General features: G+C 49.9%; 1 protein-coding gene across 1 annotated transcript; it reads right to left on the bottom strand.

The window, feature by feature from the left end:
• Nucleotides 1-339: 339 nt before the first annotated feature.
• Nqo1 (NAD(P)H dehydrogenase, quinone 1) lies at nucleotides 340-16,149 on the bottom strand. Its single transcript, XM_013503943.1, has 6 exons — nucleotides 16,010-16,149; nucleotides 7,229-7,396; nucleotides 7,000-7,130; nucleotides 3,539-3,652; nucleotides 2,821-2,922; nucleotides 340-1,223 (listed from the first exon to the last, which is right to left on the bottom strand). Exons 1-6 carry the CDS (start codon nucleotides 16,014-16,016, stop codon nucleotides 918-920), a joined length of 828 nt encoding a protein of 275 aa, XP_013359397.1. The 5' UTR covers nucleotides 16,017-16,149; the 3' UTR covers nucleotides 340-917.
• Nucleotides 16,150-20,791: the final 4,642 nt, after the last annotated feature.

Below are 20,791 nucleotides of genomic sequence, written 5' to 3'. Positions count from 1 at the left end.
TTATTATTGTTCCTTGGGTGTTTCTTGTTTTTTGTTTTTTGGTACTGGGAATTGAACTCAGGACCTTGCACTTGCCAGGCAGGCACTTGTGCCACTGAGCTCTGTCCCTGGCCCTGGTTTTGTTTTTTGAGACAATATCTCACTGTGTAGCCCAGGCTGTCCTTGAACTCTTGGTGATTGTCCTGCCTCAGCCTTGAGAGTACTTGAATTTACAGGCATGTGCCATCACACCTGGCTACTTTTAAGTATCACAATTACACCTTCCTTCTTGAAGTCATTTAGTGTATCAGATGATTGTGGATGTTGGTTTATTTCCTTGAAAACATTAAATCTGAAGAGTGAGCTTAAAGAAGAGACTTTTATTAGTTCAATGCATTTGTACTGTACATAACAAATACGGTGAAGGGAGAGTAATATCATGTGGAGCATGTTTGTTACTGTGTGGTAACTGAAATCAGTATCCATCATAAATGAACAGTGAGCTACTACTAACAAGTTATGTCCCTTAAGAAGAGAGCCAGTCACTTTTTTCTCTAAGCAATTCCCTTCTGCCATAAACCATACAGACGTAATTAAAATAGATCATTGGAGAGTTAAAATACTGTCTAGCCAAAGCCTTAAAAACTTAGCCCTAACAGAAGAAATTAAATTGTGTAGATGACCTTAACAAATATTTTATAGCATCTTTCTGGAAACACTTCTGCCTGCTTTATATCCCAGTTGGTCTCTGGCACCCAGATTTTGGCTATACATCAAGGCATCAATAGTAAGAATAACATTTAATAGTAAGACTTTCTAAAAATATACAAATGCAGTCTGTTCCTTCTATTCATTTCTTGAGGGGAAAACAATCTTCAAAGCAAGTGAAGGAAGCTGAAAAAATTCCTCGATTTGTGTGTTAGAAATGCAAGTCCATCTTATTTTCTGGCTTTGATCTGGTTGTCAGTGGGAATAGGCTTGCCCAAATGGTGGCCCACAGAAAGGCCAAATTTCTTGTTTTTCTGCTCATCTTGTATCTCCTTTTTCAGTAAGAATCCTGCCTGGAAGTTTAAGTCAAAGAGGCTGCTTGGAGCAAAATACAGTGGCGTCTCGTCCCAAATACTCTCCAGGCGTTTCTTCCATCCTTCTAGGATTTGAGTTCGGACATCTGGTGGAGTGTGCCCAATGCTGTATGTCAGCTGAGGTTCTAAGACTTGAAAGCCACAAAAGTGCAGAGTGCCGCTCTGGGGAGACACAAGGCATAGAAAAAATCACAGCTAACCCTGTGTAGTTTGTACTATAAAAAAAGTGTCAGTCCGGGTTCCCAGTGCGCCTCTGCTAAATGACTTGGCCACACTAAGTCATTTCTTAAATTGTCCGGGGCGCTCATAGTGTGTGGCAGAAAACTGGAGAAGCCCAGGGAGACTGGAGAGAAATGTGAGTCATCCGGAGAGAACCACGCAGTGCACACTGAGGGCCAGAGGCACTAGTCCCCCACGTGCACACAGGAGGGTCAGAGCACAGTTCTGCTCTCTCACCTGCCCAGCCTCACTCACTACCTGCTACCTGTTTTAGCTTCTTCAGCGATACTCTTCTTCCTTTTTTGTTTTGTTTTGTTTTTTTCCAGTACTGGGAATCAAACTCACGACCTCGCGCTTGCCAGGCAGGCGCTGTGCCGCTGAGCTAAATCCCCAGCCCCAATACTCTTCTTGGAATTAATAAAACCTTGAAGGTGTGCCAACTTGGCCCTTCTGCCAAAAGTTCTATTACATTAGGGAGAATTGCAGCTTCTGAGCTGCTAACTCTTGCCAAGGCATGCAGATGTGCATTTCTCTGCCTCTCCACATAAGGAGATGAATCTTTTTTTTTTTTTTTGGTTTTTCTCTGGTACCGGGAACCGAACTCACGACCTTGCGCTTGCCAGGCAGGCGCTTTTGCCGCTGAGCTAAATCCCCAGCCCCAAGGAGATGAATCTTTACAAAAAAGAGAATTCAGGTAGCTACTTTACTCTGCTTGCAGCCCCCTTCCTTGGGAAAGATGATCTGCAGAGTCCAGCCACTCCAAAGAGCCCATCTCAGACTTGAGTCTTACCGTCTCTGAAATGGGGTGGGCTAATGATTTCTAAAGCTATCCAGGGCTCACGTAGTCTATGAGGTTGTACCAGACTGTTAGAGCAGGCCAGGAAGGTTGGAGGGAGGTATGAGTCATCTGGAGGGAACCAGAGCCCCAAGTTATACAAATCAAGGGCCAGGTATACTAGTTCTTGGTTAAGAGACAATGACCTTGTTTTTGTCTTTTTGAGACAGGGTCTCCCTATGCAGTTCCGGCTGGCCTTGAGCTCACTTTGTAGCCCAGGCTAGCCTCAAACTCTTAATGATCCTCCTGCTTCAGCCTCCCGAGTGCTGGGATTACAGGCGTGCCCAGAAAAAGACAATGACATTTACTGTGCTATTAACACACAGGTCTGAGACATCAGGCAAGTTTCTGAAGGAAATGCCCAATAGGTGTGAATCATTACTATGAGTTTTATGTTCTTCTTGGGGGGCCCTGGGCACTGAACCCAGAGCCTTCTTACTGAGCTATGTTCCTTTTTTTTTTTTTTTCAGTTTTTGATTTTGAGACAGGATCTTGCTAACTTGCCAAGGCTGGGCTTAAACTTGTGATGATCCTCTTGCCTTAGCTACCTGAGTGGCTAGGATTTTAGGGGTGTGCCTCTACTCCTGGCTGTTACTCTGCTTTATCTTCACATCTGAGTAGTTCTCAGCTACTGTCTGGAGGTTTTGGACCTCACGGAAAGTTCAATTAATGAATTCCCCTGAAGGCTCATTGAGAATGAGTTACCTGAATTGGCCAGAGGATAATATTCATGTCCCCATGGACGCCCTGCAGTGAGTACATGGAGCCACTGCCACCGGTGGTGATGGAAAGCACAGCCTTCTTGTTCTGGGGAAGAAAACACAAGCTTCATCACCCCCCACTGCCTGGCCACAGCACATTAACGAACCAGCCCCAGGGAAAGGGACACACAGGTCCACTTTATTTGTTGTTTACCTTACCTCATACCTTGGCTCCTCTGAGCCAGACAGCATGACTCTGCAGAGGTAGAAGTCCTAGCCTAGATGTCCACAGGCAGCAAGCCAGGGGCAGGCCAGGGACCCCACATGCCCATGTGGCCAACAGGTCAGGGCTGTCACTGTCACCGGAACCAGCAGTGGCTGCTGGCTACTTCTGTGAAATGACTTCTTTTTGTTGTTTTTGGGTTGGGCTTGGCTTGGTTTGGTTTGGTTTTTTTGAGACATGGTCTCACTATGTAGTTCATACTGGTCTTGAACTCACCATGTAGTCCTGGCTGACCTCAGACTTGAGGCAATGCTCCTGCCTCTGCCTCCTGAGTGCTGGGATTACAGTCACGCACCACCACGCCTGGCCTACACTTCGTTTTCCCCTATTTCCCCACAGTACTAGGCAGGCAGTAGTGTCTAGTTGTACTCAGAATCCTGCCTCTGGACAGAATCTACCTAGAACCTGGCTGTTAGGAAACTCAGAACCATTCACCTACCTGGAAAGGGCCCTTGTCATACATGGCAGCATAGGTGTAGGCAAACCCTCCTGTGAGCACTCGATCAAACCAGCCTTTCAGAATGGCAGGGACTCCAAACCACTGCAGTGGGAACTGCGGGGCAGAAAACATCCGAGACTCAGATCAAGGACAGCTCCCCGCTTCCCCTAAGAACAGAAGGTGGCCTGCGGGGCTTGGCGGTGCCCACGATGTCACCGTTGAAGGAACCAGGGAGGTTTTTGTCATTCCCTCAGAGGAGTTAGCACATTTAAGAAAATGAAGGGCTGAAGGTATAGCTCAGTGGTAGAGAACTTGCTTAGTCTGATGAGGCCCTGAGTTGGATCCCCAACACCCCCAAAAAAAGAGGAGGGCAAAGGGAGGAGGAGGAAGAAGAAGGAAAGAGAAAAGTAGCTGTGTACGGTACTACATACCTGTAGTCCAGGTTCCCAGGAGGCTGAGGTGGGTGCGAGTTTAACGCGTTCATGACATGGCTATAATTCGTGTGTCTGGCTGCCAGGCGGCCTGAACCACAGGTCGTATGTACATGCATGGGTGTCGCATCGGGCAGCATGGGACAGTCCCATTAGGTGCTACAAGCACCCTACAGAACAGTCGTATGCATACCATTGGTGGTCAGGTCGGCAGGGATGCATTAAATCCAGTCTGGGGAACTTTTTTTCTTTGAGGCTCGATCTAACCCTAACCGTAACCCTGAACTCTGTATTAGCCTCGGGCGGCCTTGAACTTGTGGCAATCTGCTGTCTCAGCCTCCTGATTACAGGCATGGGCAGGTGTCTGCCAGCACGTCCCGGCCCAGTCTGCGGAACTTAGCGAGACCTATTCTCAAATTTTTAAAAGGCTGGGGATGTAGCTTAGTTTGAAGGCCCTGGTTCAATCCCCAGTATCACTAAAAAAAAAAAAAAAAAAAAAAAAAAAGAACGAAATACATATGACACCGTCCAACTCACAGAATAACAAGAAAAGGAAAAAGAAAATTATTTTCCTTGTCCAGCCAACCTGGCACTGCAGTCTCTGCCTAAAAATACAAATATTGGCTGGGTCTGAATAAAGTCACATGAAATAAGATTTGTTTCCCTGAAATCACACGGCAGCAAAGTCTTAATAGTAAAGATTACAGATAAGCTGGCTTCAGTAAGTGATGCCCATGTATTTTCCCAAAAGCTTAATACTTATAGTACCAAATATATGACTGTCATCTGTGTACATGGGTATAAAACCCTGTCATTAGGGGCTGGGGATTTAGCTCAGCGGCACAGCACCTGCCTGGCAGGTGTGAGGTTGTGAGTTCGATTCCCGGTACCAGAAAAACAAACAAACAAAAACCAAAACCATATCATTTAGGAAAAAAAAAAAAAAAAAAAACACTCAAAAATTGTGTGTGTGTGTGACTATGGTTTATCAGGGAATTCCCATGGCAAAGGCCTAGCTGGATGTGATGATTTGATGCTACACCCCAGCTAAGGGAGAAGCTGAGAAAGAACTGCAAATTTGGGGCTAGCCTAGGCAATTTAGCAAGACGCTGTCAAAAAGAAAAAAGAAAATAGCTGAGGATGTCGCTCAGAATTCCCTAGGTTCAATCCCCAGTACTACAAACGGGCGGGGGAGGGGATTCATAGAAAGCTAGTTGTAATAGCCTCTCCCACATTTAAAGGGTTATTGATCTACAGAAAAGGAGCTGTAGAGGTCGTTGTATAACAGAAGACACATAGGGTTGACCGCAAGGCTTGTAGCTGCGCCCTGAATCTGCCTCTTGGACACATGACCTTGGTTACACAAGCCCCACCGTGTCTGTTTCATTCACCTCATCTGTAACAAGATGGCTTGGCTGGTCTCGAATAGCCTCTCACAGCTCAGATCTCTGACACTCCGAGGGCAAGGGGGCAGATGGGCATCCACGCATGGGTTTGGTTGGCAAGGAGATTTGGTCCCTTGTGAGTGTTCTACAGTCAGAGCTGAAAACAGAACTGGTTGGCTCGGAAGTATTAGAAGTTTACTGGTGCTGGGGGTGTAGCTCAGAGGTAGAGCACATATTGGCACCACCAAAAAGTTTGCTGTCTCTCAAGTTGAGCAGAAAGCCAGCCCTGACAGTCCCTTGGTATGAACTGACGCACTCCTTTCTGGGACACTTTATGTGTCGAAAGACTGCCATAGCTCATTGATTTTGCTAGAACAAGGCTTTTTTTGTGATTTGTCAGAAAACTGTTAAACATACAAATCTGCAATCCTCATGGCCAGCCTCAGTGCAGATCCAGCAGGCATTCTGTGTAGCTCTGTGGTAGAACACTTGCCTAGCATGTGTGAGGCCCTGGGTTCAAATGCTAGCACTAGAAAAACAAAAAGAAACACAGAAGACATCTGTGGGTCACTGGCTAATGTCACGTGGCATTGGTTTATAGCCACAGGCCTGAGGGTAGGAGAAAGGACTTTTAAGGACTGGACGCTTTGCAACTGACAGAACAGTGCAAAAACTACAGCCTGTATCACCTTCCTTTGAAGTGTCCAGAGCCGTATATGCCCCAAGTTCAATATCAGTGACCTGGGGGCTGGGTATGTAGCTCAGTGGCAGGCCTGTGGCTTGAATGCATGAGGCCCTGGGTTCCATCCCCACTACTTACAGGGCAAAAGCCTGGTGGGAGCTGGTAGCAGCAAGGTCAGTGGGAGCAGCCTGGCACTTATAGGGAAGGTAACTGTCAAGATGCACGCACAGTCCCAATATCCACTGCTGCATGGCGAGCCAGCTTAGAAGAAAGCCACAGGTGGTGCTGCGGCACACTGCGCGGGGCCAGCCCCTTGGCCGGGACACTGCCAGGAGAGCGCACGTCTCACACATCTCTACTAACTAGAGCTGTCAGGGAGAGCAGGCAAAGTGCAGGCCTGAGAGTCCAGGGGAAATCATGACATGAAGGGAACGTTAGGGACAATTAGGAGAAAAAAAGCTGAAAGCTTCTAAGTCATCTTTGCAGTCACATGCCTGTATGCAAAGAGTAATCAGCCAGATTGACAAAACCCATGAGTCTGTGCAGTGCTATGCCTTTGATTTCTTTGGGCTTTTGTTTTGTTGGAGACAGGGTCTCACCATGTAGTTCAGGCTGGCCTCAAACTCCCAGCAGTCCTCCTGCCTCAGCCTCCCAAGTACTGGGATTATAGGCGTGCGCTCCCATGCCCAGCTAATGCTGCAGCTTTGAAGCTGTCACTCATATTTACAGAGAATGCAGCAGAGTGGTCACTCCTAAGCTCCCACAGCAAATTGGGTGACTAATTGAGAACTCAGGGGGCTGGGGATATAACTCAGTGGCATAAGCGCCTGCCTGGCAAGCACAAGGTCGTGAGTTCGATTCCTGGTACCACACACACACACACACACACACACACACACACACACACGCACAAAAACCTCAGGTGTGCTAGCCACCTCCTCTGATGTTCTGTCCCTGCCGTACCTGAAATATCACAAGGTCTGCAGCTTCCACCTTCTTTTGCTCAGCCACAATATCTGGGCTCAGGCGGCTTTCTTCATAAGCTAGAGCGGTCTCGGCAGCATACTGAAAGTTCTCAGGGTCCTTCAGCGTACCTGGCAAGAGCAACGGGAGAGGCTGGAGCCAGAGAGACGGAGGCTGAGCCGCAGAGCCCACAGGCCAGTGATTCCACAAAGGGAGAGGGCGTGCCTACCTGTGATGTCCTTCCTGGAAATGAGGGGATTGAAGTTCATGGCGTAGAGGTCGGACTCGGCCACCTCCCATCCTTTCCTCTTCAGAGCCTCTACAGCAGCCTCCTTCATGGCGTAGTTGAAGGACGTCCTCTCTGAGTGAGCCAGTATGATGAGTGCTTTCCTGATGGCTTAGACACACGAGAGGCGTATGGAGGAGCCCAGCGCAGCCTGTGCCCCTTACCCTAAGGAACCTTTAGGTGTGTTCAGATTGCAGAGTTTTTTTAGATTTTTTCAGACAGGGTCTCACTATGCAGTTCAGACTGACCTTGAACTCACTAAGTAGCCCAGGCTGGCCTCGAACTTCCAGCGATCCTCCTGCCTCAGCCTCCCGAGTGCTGGGATTATACGCATGCGCCACCATGCCTGACTCCCTTAAATTGTGAGACAGAGGCTTGCTAAATTGCCAGGCTACTCAGCCTGGGTTTGAATTTTCAATCCTCCGGCCTCAACTTCCCAGACAGCTGAGATTACAGGGATATACCACCAGCCCTGCCCGGCCCACCCTTTCATACCTCCCAAAGGGGATTCAATCTCAACATGAGAGTCGGTGAGGACAGAAGCCACAGCACCATCCCCCAGCCAGAGGGAAAGCGCCAGTGCATGGGGCTGCGGCGCAGCCGGAAGCCCTGGGAGTGACCTCCCACATGGGGAAGAAAAGGAAGAGAAAAGAAGTACTAATGAATTAAAAGAGGCATTTAATAAACAATTGAATGAATGATGCCGGCATAATAAATAGCCAGCGCTATGAAGATAAAATGGTCCCCTTAGAAAACTAATGTAGGTATTAAGTCAATATAGTGCCTAGTCTGGCCCTGGGGAAGTGACTAAAAGGACACAAAAGCAATTTTTGTGGGTAGGTGCTGGGAGTACTTTGTGGTTTTGTTTTGTTTTGAAGACAGGCTCTTTCGCTCTGCAGCCCAGGCTGGCCTTGAACTCGTGTCCATCCTGCCTCAGCCTCCCAAGTGCTAGGATTACAGGCGTGGGCCACTACATCCGCTCTGAGAATCATTTTTAAAGAAAGACTAAAATATAAAAATTAATTAATTAATTAAAATAAAATAAAGAAGAACTAGAATAAAGCATAGTGGAAAAGCCTGACAGAGAAAGCTGCATTTAAAAAAAAAAAAAAAAAAAAAAAAAATGGCTGGCAGAAGATACCATAAGCAGAATCAAAAGACAATCGGCTGGAACCAGAAATCTGCAACTCTTACCAGAAAGAATTAAAATCTCAAAAAATGCCTACAAATGATTAGAAGACAAAGGATACTAGCGAACACTCGATAAAGGATATGGTCAGCCCATTCCCAGAGGGAGAAATACTAGCAGCAATAAACAAAAAGATTCTCCAGCTGGCTGGCCTGCCAGGAAAAGCAGGTCAAAATTTACCCATTGTTTATGCATAAGATTGCAAAAAAATAAGACAAATAACATTGAAAGCTATATAGATAATAGGAAAACTGGCCTTTAACAGGTGGAAAGATGAATTGCCTCCAGTTTTGGGAAAACAGGTTATATCTTTTAAATTTTTAGACATGAATCTTTGACCTAGATCACCAACTTTGGGGGCTGTGTTCTACGGACTAAATATATCAGGATATATAGGAGCAAGGAAGTTATGGCACTGTTCGTTTCATTGCAAAAATTAGATACAATTTGGTTGTCTACTTAGGAGGAATATGTGGATAAACTGTAGCCCTATCCCTAGGACAGGATTTGTGGGGGAGGGTTCTGTTTGCTCTTTGAAACAAAGTCTTGTTATGTAGCCCAGGGTGGCAGTGAACGCTATCCCTCTGCTGCAGGCTGCCAAGAGCTGGACCTGCAGCCATGCACCACCTGGTTTGCTGTGCCTGTGATGGCACAAGCCTGTAGTCCTAGCATTCAGGAGGCTGAGGCAGGAGGACTGCTGTGAGTTTGAGGACATCTTGGGCTCCATAGTGAGTTCAAGGCCAGCCTTGAAGGACCGGGGCTATAGCCCCGTGGCACAGTACTTGCCTAGCATGCCTGAAGCCTTGGGTTTGATCCCCAGCATCAGAAAAAAGGAAGGAAGGAAGGAAGATACCCATGCTGTATTGTTAAATGAAAAGCAAATGAATGTGAATCTATTTTCATTTGAGAGAAGGAAGGAAAATTACGTATCTGTAGATTTATACAGATTGGTACGAGGGGAAAAAGTAAGGAATGATCACAGTAAACTATTAATTTTTTGAACTAGAGATGGCAAAGAGCTGGGCATGGTAGCACACATCTGTAATCCCAGCACTCGGGAGGCTGAGGCAGGAGGATCACTGCGAGTTCAGGACCAACCTGGGCTACAAAGTGAGCCCAAAGCCAGCCTGAACTGCACAGTGAGACCCTGTCTCAAAAGACAAAAAAAAAAAAAAAAAAAAAAAAATTGGTTAATTAATTAAAAAATGGCAAAGAGGTAGAGGCAGGGAGAAAGACTGATTTTTTTTCTTGGACTTCCTCTTCTGTAGAAATAAAGTTATTAGAATAAAAGTGCTTCAAATTTTTTTTTTATTTTTTTGGTCTTTTTGATACAGGGTTTTGCTATGCAATTCAGGCTGGCCTTAAACCCACTTTGTAGCCCGGGCTGGCCCCGAACTCACAGTGATCCTCCTGCCTCAGCCTCCTGAGTGCTGGGATCACAGGCATGCACTAGCCTTCACTTTTGCAATAGCAGCATTTAATGGGTGCTTGTTATGTGCGAGCCACTGCTGCAACGCACCTGCCCTCGTTAGAATGACACCAAGTGTCATTCAATGTGATAGTGTAAGAGATGGGTCCCGTAGGAGGTGACTGGGCCACGGGGGCTCGGTACCAGTTAATGGGACCAAGGGCTTTATAAAAGGAAGCCCATGCAGCTGCTCAGCCGGCTCCCTCCGCTGCCCCAGGTGAGGACACCGCGCCGCCTGCTTCCCTTGGAGGGTGCGGCTCAGGAGCCCCTCCAGCCTGAAGACGCCTGAGCTGGGACTTGCAGCCTCCAGAACTGTGAGGAAAAATTCTGTACCTGACCGCTGGCCGGTCACAAGTATTGTTACAGCGGCAGCAAACCCAGTTAGAGCGCTGCGCTATGGGGGATACAAGGCCCAGAGAAACTAAGCAGGCACCCAGGTTTACGGGTGAAGCGGTAAAGCTGGGAAAACTTGAAAATATCCAGACCGAGGAAAACACAAGTATTTGTGTGCGGGGCGAGCAGGGGAAGAGCAGGAAAAGGAGGCTGTCCACGCCTGCGCTGAGAATCTGTGCCGGGGCCTCCGGTCCGCACGGAGATGGTGCTGACCAGGGGCGGGGCCGGCAGACCCAGCGCCTGCGGGGTTCTGTTCGGTGTGAGTGACTGCGGCTCCCTGGGAAGCCGCGGGAGCCGGGAGCCGTGGGGCCGGGAAGGCTGAACGCGCGGCTCTGCGCTGGACTTTGGACTCTTTTTAAAGTAAGAGTGGAATAGGAGCTCCATGGTGATTTGAATGCTGTGGAAGTGGTTCACCCGCTTTGAGCGGCCCGGGGAAAGGGAGTCAGCAAGTTCTCACCCCTTTTCTTTTTAACGCACGGATTTAACGCTACTTTTTTTGCATACTTCCCTGCGGGATATATGGGCATCACCCTTGTGAGATTTCCCATTAACTCTTTTTTGTTTTGTCTTTGAGACAATCTCATTATGCAGTTCAGGCTGGCCTTGAGCTCACTTTGTATCCCAGGCTGGCCTCGAACTCACAACGATCCTCCTGCCTCAGCCTCCCGAGTTGCTGGGATTACAGGCGTGCACCACCACGCCCGGCACCATTAACTCTTTAGGGAGGCTATCCTCTCCCACCCCTTAAGACTAAACTAAGACCACTAAGATTAAGAAGCACTGCAGGGCGGGATCATTCTTAGCACGGGATCATCTCCCGCTTGAGTCACCCCAGGATTACCCCTTGCCGGGTGAGTCATCGACCTGAGTCTTGTGCAGACCTAGGATCTCCCGCTCGCCCCTCCTACCATTGTACACAGCCAGTAAGCGGGCTGGCTTGGAGTGTCTGTCTCCGCCGGTCCTGAGGCACTGGCCCCCCAGCTCCCTCCCCGCACTACTGAATTTGCCTGTTTACTTCACCCTTCCCCCGCACCCCTCATACAGGCAGAAGGCACCTTGGCCAGGTCCCCGATATGGGAGGAGCAGGGGCCTCTGAAACTCTGATCGACATTTTCTTCGTGACTTACCTTTACGTTATCAGCACTTACTAAACACTGCTTTGTCAATTTTTCTTCCACTGCCCATGGGTATTAAGCATTTCCCGAGCGAGAAAACAATAAAGGCACTTCGCAGAAAATAATCGAGTCAGGATATCCACCTCTGCTCGAAGAGCTCACCTTCCAAAATTTTAAAAAAGGAGCAGGCTAGAGCACGCCTATAATCCCAGCTACCCGGGAGGCCGAGGCAGGAGAATTGAGACTTTGAGAACAGCTGGGGCAACTAGCGATCGTGTGTCAAATAAAATAATAAAAAGGCCTGGGGATGTAGCTAAGTGGTAGTGTTTCTGGGTTTGATCCCTAGTATTGTTTTTTAAAAAACATGCATTTTTAATGAACGGAACATTGAAGAGTAGATCAGGAGACTTACTGCCCAAAGGCAATACTCCTGCGTTACGAGTTCCTATGCCTCTTTTTTAATGTCACTGGAGGGAGCTTTATTAGAACTCACGGGGCAGCGTGGGTGTGGGGAAGAGCGGGCCCACCGACCGCGGGCCGTGTGCGGGCCTCCGCTTCCATCAGAAGAGCCGCACAAGCCCACGGCCACGCGGGGGCGGAGAGACGCCGAGGCGCCGGCCGGGAGGAGCCGAGGCGGGGAGGGGAGCGGGCGCGGCGTGCAGGAAGGACAGGCCGGGCCTCTGCGGCCTCCCCTCCGGTCCCAGCCCGGGCCGTCCAGGGGCGGCCTTGTGAGGCCGCGCCCGGTACAGCGGCTGCTGCCCAACCTAGAAGCCCGGGGGCAAGGGCCAAGCCAGGCACGGTGCCAGCGCCCAACGTCGCGTGTCCCTTGACCCCTTGACGTCCTGGGGGCCGAAGCTCTAGGGATCTCCTGGCTCGCCCGAGGCGCCCTCTCTCCCTTCCACACCTTTTATTAATGGCCCAAACTGTGTTTTCTGGACTTGAAGGTTCATTTCCCTTTCCTGCCACTTAAATGGCCAGCGACAGCTGGGACGTTACTTTCTTAGACTCTGATGGGAAAGGGAAACTGTTGCTTCGGGGCTAGTCTGTTAGGAAGGCCTTCCCCAGCCCAGAGATCTGCTCCGAGTTTGGAAAGACAGGCTTGTCCTCAGGGTCTGGGCCTCACACCCGTTTCTGCTTGACATGGAGGGCATCAGACAGAAGTCTCAACTAAAGCGAGTGTACCTAACACAGCTCGCACATCTGGTTTCGTCGTAGTTTGGGGCTGGGGGTTGAACCCAGGGCTCAACCACTGACTTATACTGTCATGTCCTATCACATCTTTTTTTGTTTTGTTTTTTGAGACCAGTTCTTGCTGTGTAGCCCAGGCTAGCCATGAACTTGTGGCAGTCCTCCTGCCTCAGCCTCCTGAGTGCTGGGACGACAGGTGTGGGCCACGTCGCCCAGCTTCCATCTTTGTTAATGCATCTGTGTCTGTGCTGTCAAATCACAGGCCCAAATTAAGCAGGGGCTTCATTAAAATATGTTCTTGGTTCACCGTGACTTCTTCATGAACTTGAAAGCCCTTCTTCCTTCTCTACCACCTACCCCTTTTTTGTTTTGCAATACCGAGATTTGAATCCAGAGCCTCACTCATCCAAGTGCTCTACCACTAAGCTACATCCCCAGCCCTTTATTTTTTATTTTGAGGATCTTGGTAAGTTGCCCAGGCTGGTTTTGGACTTGTGATCTTCCCGCCTCAGCTTCCCTAATAGCTGAGGTCACAGGTGTGCAGCACCCTGCCGGGCGCCGTTGTCTGCATGTCTACTCCACGCCCCCACCGGCCAACCCCGCCGACGTCCATGTTCTCACAAATGAACCCTCTCAGCCTCCGCAGTTCTTTACTGGGCGCCTTCTACTCACCACGCATTGTCCTGAGCACTTGGGTTCATCGCTGTTGCAAAGCGATGCCAGTCTTCGTCTCGAAGGAGCCTACACCCCTGGCGGCCAGAAGTCTCCGGGCCGTCCCCTGGGGGCTGACCTCTGTGCTCACCTACTGCCCCAGCACCCCCGCTCCTCTCTGCCTTCAGACCCTCCAGCCTATCGGAAACCTACAGTTTCTTCTCGCCTTCCAGGTTAAACTGTGTTCTGCCAAGCTGCAGGGGATCATGGGTGCCCGACAGGGGAAGCTTAATAACAAAGTGGCCAAGAAAGGGGTGGTGGCACACCGCTTTGTGGAGAAAGTCACTGACAATTTTTTTTTTTTTTGAGACAGGGTGTCGCTATGTAGGTCAGGCTGGCCTTGAGCTCACTTTGTAGCCCAGGCTGGCCTCGAACGCACAAGATCCTCCTGTCTCAGCCTCCTGAGTGCTGGGATGACAGGCATCCACCACACGCTTGGCAACAATATTTATTCCTTGAAAAAAAAAAGGATTTATCATTAACATGATCTTTTTGTCAGGAAAAACAAGCAATCAAAGAAAAACTACTAGAAATAAAGGACAAGCCCTGAGATCAGTTCCACATGTTCTCCCTCTGCTCCCTCCATCCTCTAAATCCCAAGGGGAGTGTGCCTTCGAGTCAGCTGCATCTCTTAGCTGCAAACAAGTACCCCGGATGCTTCAGTGAACCTGAAGAATTAGTTAGTTTTGTACAGCTAAACCTGGTTATCCAAGATCCAGATCTTCCCATCGTCCCTCAGTACCACCCACATCTTCATGTCTGTTAGACATAAATACAAGCTGAGGGTGTAACGGTGTAAGCCTGTAATACCAGCACTCTGGGAGGATGAAGCAGGAGGATCGAAAGTTTAAACCCAGCTTGGGCAACTCTGCGACTTGGGCAAGACCCTGCTTCAAAAAAAAAAAAAGAAAAGAAAAGAAAAGGTGGGAATATAGCTGAGTGTAAAGCCCCTAAGTCAATCCTCAGTATGAAGGTGAGGGGGAAAAAACCCCTAAGTATAGAATAGACTCTAGGATTAGAAAACAGTTCCTGCCCTAACAGGAGGCAGGGGAACAAAGGCCTTGGGGCAGCTGAAGAATGAAACACACTAGCTCCTCCTTAATTTCAGTTACAGTCACCCGAGATCTAAACATGTTAAGTGGACAACTGCAGAAATAAACGGTTCATTTTTTTTTTTTTTTGAGACAGAGTTTCACTATGGTGCAGGCTGGCCTTGAGCTCACTTTTGTAGCCCAGGCTGGTCTCCAACTCACAGTGATCCTCCTCCCTCAGCCTCGCGAGTGCTGGGACTACAGGTGTGCGCCACCACGCCTGGCTTGAGTCATTAATTTTAAGTAACTTTTATTATGGTAGAGTGTTATACTTGTCTTATCATTACTTACTGTTGTTAATCTCTTACTGGGCCTAACTTAGAAGTTAAGCAGGCATGTCGGTGCAGGAAAGGTCAGTGTACACAGGGTTCTATGCCGTACAGTTTCAGGGACCCACTAGCGGGCTTGGAAATTAAGCCGTGGGTAAGGGGCTGCAGAGAGAAACAGCAGCTAGGAAAGCGCCCGCAGGAGGCCTCGCCAGCTGGCGAAAGCCCTTCCCTGGGTCTCGCCCAGCATCTCACCCTCGGGTTTCCAGCCAACAGCTCTGACAACTACAGATCTGCATGTCAAACGCAAAGGCAATCTCTCTCCTCACCTTTTAGCAAGATGAGATTCTAGACCATGTCTGTGCCTTGTGTGTTTTCAGAGGGGACACAGGTTAGAGGGAAAGGAGACCCGGACAGGTGGGTCCCGCCCCGTTGAGCAATGGTTTCTAAGTCCTAGCGCTGGCCAGTCTCAGAGCAAGGCCCCCTGGAAAAGCTCTCAGCCCCTCGCAGTGCTGGCTGGTAGCGGGTGCGTCAGGGGGCGAGCAGGCATCAGAACAGTGGGGACCTTTAGGGCCACTGATGCCACTGATATGGACCAATACCAGAAGGGGTTCGCCAAACTTAGGGGTCACAAATGTCTCCGGGGCCCGGCTGCTTGGAGCTGGGCCTCCTCTCTCTCCAACCAGACAGCTGGTTCCCCCACTCCAGCCCTACAATGGTCAGATCTTCCCATTTTCCTCCAGAGGCTGCAAATGCACACCTTTTAAGTGAAACCATCTATTTGGATTTTAGGTGTTAGCAGCCTGCTCTAAAATGTTTTAAATAGTACAAGGCCAAAGAAGCTACGGACAGTGGGTCACATTTGGTCCTTGATGGTCAGTTTTCAACCTGGCTTGGCGGGGATTTTTGCTTCCCTGGGTATTTCCCTAAAGGCCACCAGAGTTTGTAAGGGCGGTTAAGGGGGCATCCACCACTCTGGGGTAGACACAGAAGTTCTTCTCCGGGGACTGGTGAAGGATCATCCCGGAAGGCCGGGTGTGCTGACGCACAGCACACCTGTAATCCCAGCACTCGGGAGGCAGAGGCAGGAGGATCGTTGTGACTTCCAGACCATCCTGGCCTACAAGGTGAGCTCAAGGCCAGCATGAACTGCATACCGAGACCTTGTCTCAAAGACAAAAAAAAAAAAAAAAAAAAAAGGATCATCCCGGAACCCGACAATCTTCAGCTTTTCAGTTTTGGACCAAGAAACAAAGGCTATGCGGTCTCCTCCAGACCAACGAAGCTGGAGCTCGGGACTTACCCGCCATGGCTTCCACAGAGCGCCGCCGCAGAGTCCTGCCTCCCGAACGCTGATTGGCTGGGCCTCTGGTTGCCGGGGCGACCTAGCCTGGGCTGGAAAGCAGCCGGATGCTTGAGCTGCGATTCCAAGGCGTCCAGGGAGCGGCGGGCAGAGCTCCGCGCTTTATATCCCGCCGGCCGGCCCGGCCCACTGCCTCCCGAGGTGCCCGGAGAGTGGGTGGGTGGGGCGAGGCGCGCACCCTGGGCACCGGGCGGCGGGCTCCAAAGCGGAGTAACCGGAAAGGGACGTGGGCACGCAGTAGACACCCCTGGTGTCCAAGTCCAGAAGGTCCTTTGGGGGTTGAAGAGTGAGCGAGGCCTCAAAGACTTGGGGTGGGCGGCAGGCCGGTCTGCTCTGTCCCGGACCCCTGGGGACCCAAGGGGGACGTTTCAGCTGGAGTTCGGCCTGGCCTCTCCCCGCGGGAAATCGCCTTATCAGGGAATGGGCCCCATAAAGAGCGGGGTGTGGCCGAGCTGGGGTCAAATTCTGCCGAGTCACGGTGACTCCGGCAGGAGGACCGCTCCGCGGCCATGACTGACGGTCTCCTTTGCCAGGCTCACATTCAGCGCTTGGGAGGCCCACAGAAGGCTCTGCCCCGCGTGAATGCCCCGGGTCGCGCCTGCTTCCCAGCGACAGCCAGTGGGGAACTCACGGGTTTGCGGGCCAGAGCCAGGGCAGGAGCTCCGCAGGCCAAGGCCGGTGGGGAGTAGCAGCCAGGGTGAGTACGACGTAGTCAAGACAGGAAATCTTGGTGCTTTTCCCTTTAAGCTTGAAAGTATGAGACAGAACAGAGAAGAGTTCAAATCTGTGTAAGTAAAAGTCACAGTAAAATTATCCGATGGAACAGCGAAGAGATACTGTCAAAAGGCCAAGAATTTTTAAGTGATAGATAACCAAGAGAGTAACAGAAGCCAGGCGTTGTGCACGCCTGTAATCCCAGCACTTGGGAGGCTGAGGCAGGAGGATCATTTCGAGTTGGAGACCAGCCTCGGCTACAAAGTGAGCTCAAGGCCAGCCTGAACTGCATAGGGAGACCCTGTCTCAAAAAGACAAAGAAACCCCAAACAAAAAGGAAAAAAAAAACAGAGGAGGACAAAAGGTGGGGAGTGCATAGGGCTCTTACATTTTACTTGTGAAATAGCTAAGGAGATCTAGGAAAACTCAGCCATCAAAATAGTACAGTTTTTGGGTGGGGGTGGTATAGGGAAATTGAACCCTACCACTGAGGGCCCCTACCACTGAGCTACATCTCCAGCATTCACTTATTTATTCAGATAGTTTGTATGTAGTCTAGATAGTTTCTGTGTAGCTTAGGCTGGCCTTGAACTCACTGTGCGCTAGAACCCAGCGATGCTCCTGTCTCAGCCCCCTCCCGATACATAGGCGTAGAGCACCATATCTGGCGTATCTTTTTGTCTTTTTTTTTTTTTTTGGTTTTTCTCCGGTACTGGGAACCGAACTCACGACCTTGCACTTGCCAGGCAGGCGCTTTGCCGCTGAGCTAAATCCCCAACCCCTATCTGGCGTATCTTGATAAATTTCCCAGGCTGGTCTTGAATTTGCAGTCCTGCCACAGCCTCCCAATTACTTTTTTTGAGGCAGGATCTCGCTATATAGTTCAAGCTGGCCTTGAACTCACTATGCTTGAATTTGTGGCGCTCCTCCTGACTCAGCCTCCCAAGTACTGGGATTACAGGCTGTACCACTATGCTCCACTAGTAGCTGGGATTATTAAATCACACCCAGAATCAGAATTTTATTTCCCTCCCCTTGCCTCCCTCTTTTCTTTTTTCTTTTCTGAGACAGGCTGTCCTATGTAGTATGTGCTGGCCTTGAATTATGTAGCCCAGGTTGGCCCCGATCCTCCTGGCTCAGCCTCCCAAGTGCTGGGATTACAGGAGTGCTGTACCACATCTGGCTGGGGTCAGAATTCTTGAGTCTACCTCCAGTCAGATGCTAACAATGTTTCTTTCTTTGAGCTCTGCTTGCCTCCCCTATAAAGATGTGGCTTGGTCCTGCTTGTCCTCAAGAGTCCTTCCTACTAAACTCCCGGGCAGTGCGAGCCAGTGCAATGCCCAGGCCCTTTTCTGAAGCGGGGCGGGTGTGCACACAGACCAAAAACAGTGACACCTGCCCCCCTTGCCCACAGGGGCCAGGGCAGGACGAGGGGCCGGGAAGTTCTGCTGCCTTCATTAGCTAGCATAAAGAGCAGGACCGGGCGAACCCTCAGGAGTCCCTCGGTGTCCTCCTGATGGAAGAATACAAACAGCCTCATTAGTCGCCCGCTAATACACGGTGTCCGTGTGTGCAGCTGCTCTTCTGCACAAGAAAGTCCCCAATGTCCCCTTGCTTTTCTCCGAGCTGCAGGAGACGGACTGTTCCCTTAGCTCAGAGCCACTCTCGGGCGTCTGGGGAGCTCGGGAGCTGCTGTTCTCAGAGGCTCCTGTGGATACAGCCGAGGGTCCCTGGAGGGCGCGGCCCTTGGCGTTGGGCAGGAAAGTTTCTACAAACCTGGCGTGCGCTGCCCTCCCGTCCCCTCATCTGTCCCACAGGACGAGCCCTGGCTTGCAGGGCTTCCTGTGGCTTCCTGTGGCCGGCTGTGTCCCGCCGCAACGCTGTCCGTCCTCTTCTGTCCCCTGAATTTGGTCGGCTCCTGCTGGGCTTAGAACATTGTGCTTCAGCTGCAATTTCTCCTGCAAAGGAGTCGCTTGCGGCGGAGGGATTCCCCCGTGCGGCCCTGCCGTTCCTGGTCAGCCCTCTCCATTTCTTTCTTGGGAACACATTCGCAGATGGGCTCGTTTGTTATTTCTAAGACAAGGAAAAGTTAGCAACAGGCATTTCCTGCCTCTTCATTATTTTCTCCTTGCCGGTCTGCATATGCATTCAGTTCCGAAAACATGTGCAGCCACGCCAGCTCCAGCAGACTTCCCCAGGGCTTTGTGAAGGGGGCCACGCCCGGCCCCCCGCACACCGGAGCAGAAGCGCCGTTTAGTAAGTGCGCGCCCTCCTTCCTTTTCATCGAGGGCCCAGAATTAGTCTCATGACTGCCTTGCTTCTGTCTCCATAGGAGAATCTGCCTCCACTATAGGCCTGCTGGTACGGGTCTGTAATCCCAGCACTGGGAGGCTGAGGCAGGAGGATCACAAGTTATCCTGGCCTTTAGTGACTTTGTGAGACCCCGTATCAAAATAAGTAAAAAAGGGCTAAGGATAGAACTCCGTGCGAAGACCCCAGGTTCAATGCCCAACAGTGAGAAAAAAAATGATCTCCAACTACACAAACACTGAAACAGTATGGTCTAGACGTGTTCAGAATCTTCAGTCTAAGCCGGGTGTGGTGGCGCACGCCTGTAATCCCAGCACTTGGGAGGCTGAGGCAGGAGGATCAAGACCAGCCTGGGCTACAAAATGAGCTCAAGACCAACCTGAACTCCATAGTGAGACGCTGTCTCAAAAAGACAAAAAAAAAAAAAAAAAAAAAATTTAGAAAGAGTCTTGTCTAGATTCCTTCCCGTGCACATACTGGGTAATCATATCTCATGATTTGGGAGCTATTGTTATAGTAGCCAGTTTATTTTTCTCAGGGCTGGGGACTGAACTCGAGCAGAATCACGCACATAGGCGAGGGCTCAATCACTGAGCTACACCCAAAGTCTTCCACCTTTTTTTGAGACAGGGTCTTGCTGTGTTGTCCAGGCTGACCTCAAACTTAGGATCCTCCTGCCTCAGCCTCTTAGTGCTGGGATTACAGGCATGTGCCACTATGCCTGCATATAATTACTCTGAAAATCAAGTTAAATATAGAACCTGATCAGAGTTTGTTTTTCTGTTGTCCCTTAGATTTTGAAGGCATTAAATCTAATTTCCTCTCCCTATAACATGGGCAGGAATTTGTAATTGCCTCCGCCCACAAAATGTAGAAGTAAAGCTGCTTCACTTTCAACTCTGGGTCATATAAAATGATAGGTTCTGACTGGCTGTGGTGGTGCTCACCTGTAATCTCAGTACTCAGGAGGCTGAGGCAGGAGGATGTAGAGAGTTCAGGGAGGGAGACTGTCTCAAAAAGGGGGAGGCATTAGAGAGTTGTAAGCAGAGGTCACTCAGAGTGACAGATTTCCTCTGTCCCTGTGCTTACGCCACTCCATACTGGGGGTCAAGTCCAGGACCACACCCTAACAAGCCATTTACTGTTTAAAAGGTACTCAACCAGATTTTGTGAGAACCAGAAAGTAAAAAAGACACTCTGCTGAGAACTAAGACATACAGAAGGCCCACCCTGTTTATAAAAAGTAATTATCAGGCCATGCATGGTAGCACATGCCTATAATCCCAGCACATGGACCGCTGAGGCAGGAGAATCACCAGGAGTCTGAGGCCAGCCTGAACCGCATAGTGAGACCCTGTCTAAAAAAAAAAAAAAAAAAAAAAAAAGTAACCATCCAATGGGGAAGGGCTGCATTTTAAAACCTGGGATGCATTTTGCCTAATGTCTTGGTTACTTTTCTCTCGTTGCTGGGACAAAATACCTAACGCCCCAAACTAAGGAAGGAAAGGTTTATTAGCTCACAGCTGGTGGAGGTTTCAGACCATACTCGGCTGGCTCCAAGGCAGAGTGCCACACTTCATGGTGGCGGAGAACACCAAAAGCGACAAGAGGGCCAGGGATATAGCTCAGCGGCACAGCGCCTGCCTGGCAAGTGCCAGGCCCTGAGCTCGATTCCCGGTACCAAAACCAAAACCAAAA

Source organism: Chinchilla lanigera, unplaced genomic scaffold (genome assembly GCF_000276665.1).
Source record: "Chinchilla lanigera isolate Chin_1 unplaced genomic scaffold, ChiLan1.0 scaffold00083, whole genome shotgun sequence".
NCBI lineage: Eukaryota > Metazoa > Chordata > Mammalia > Rodentia > Chinchillidae > Chinchilla > Chinchilla lanigera.
Note: the sequence above shows the minus strand (reverse complement) of the source record. Positions and strands in the feature narration are given on the sequence as shown.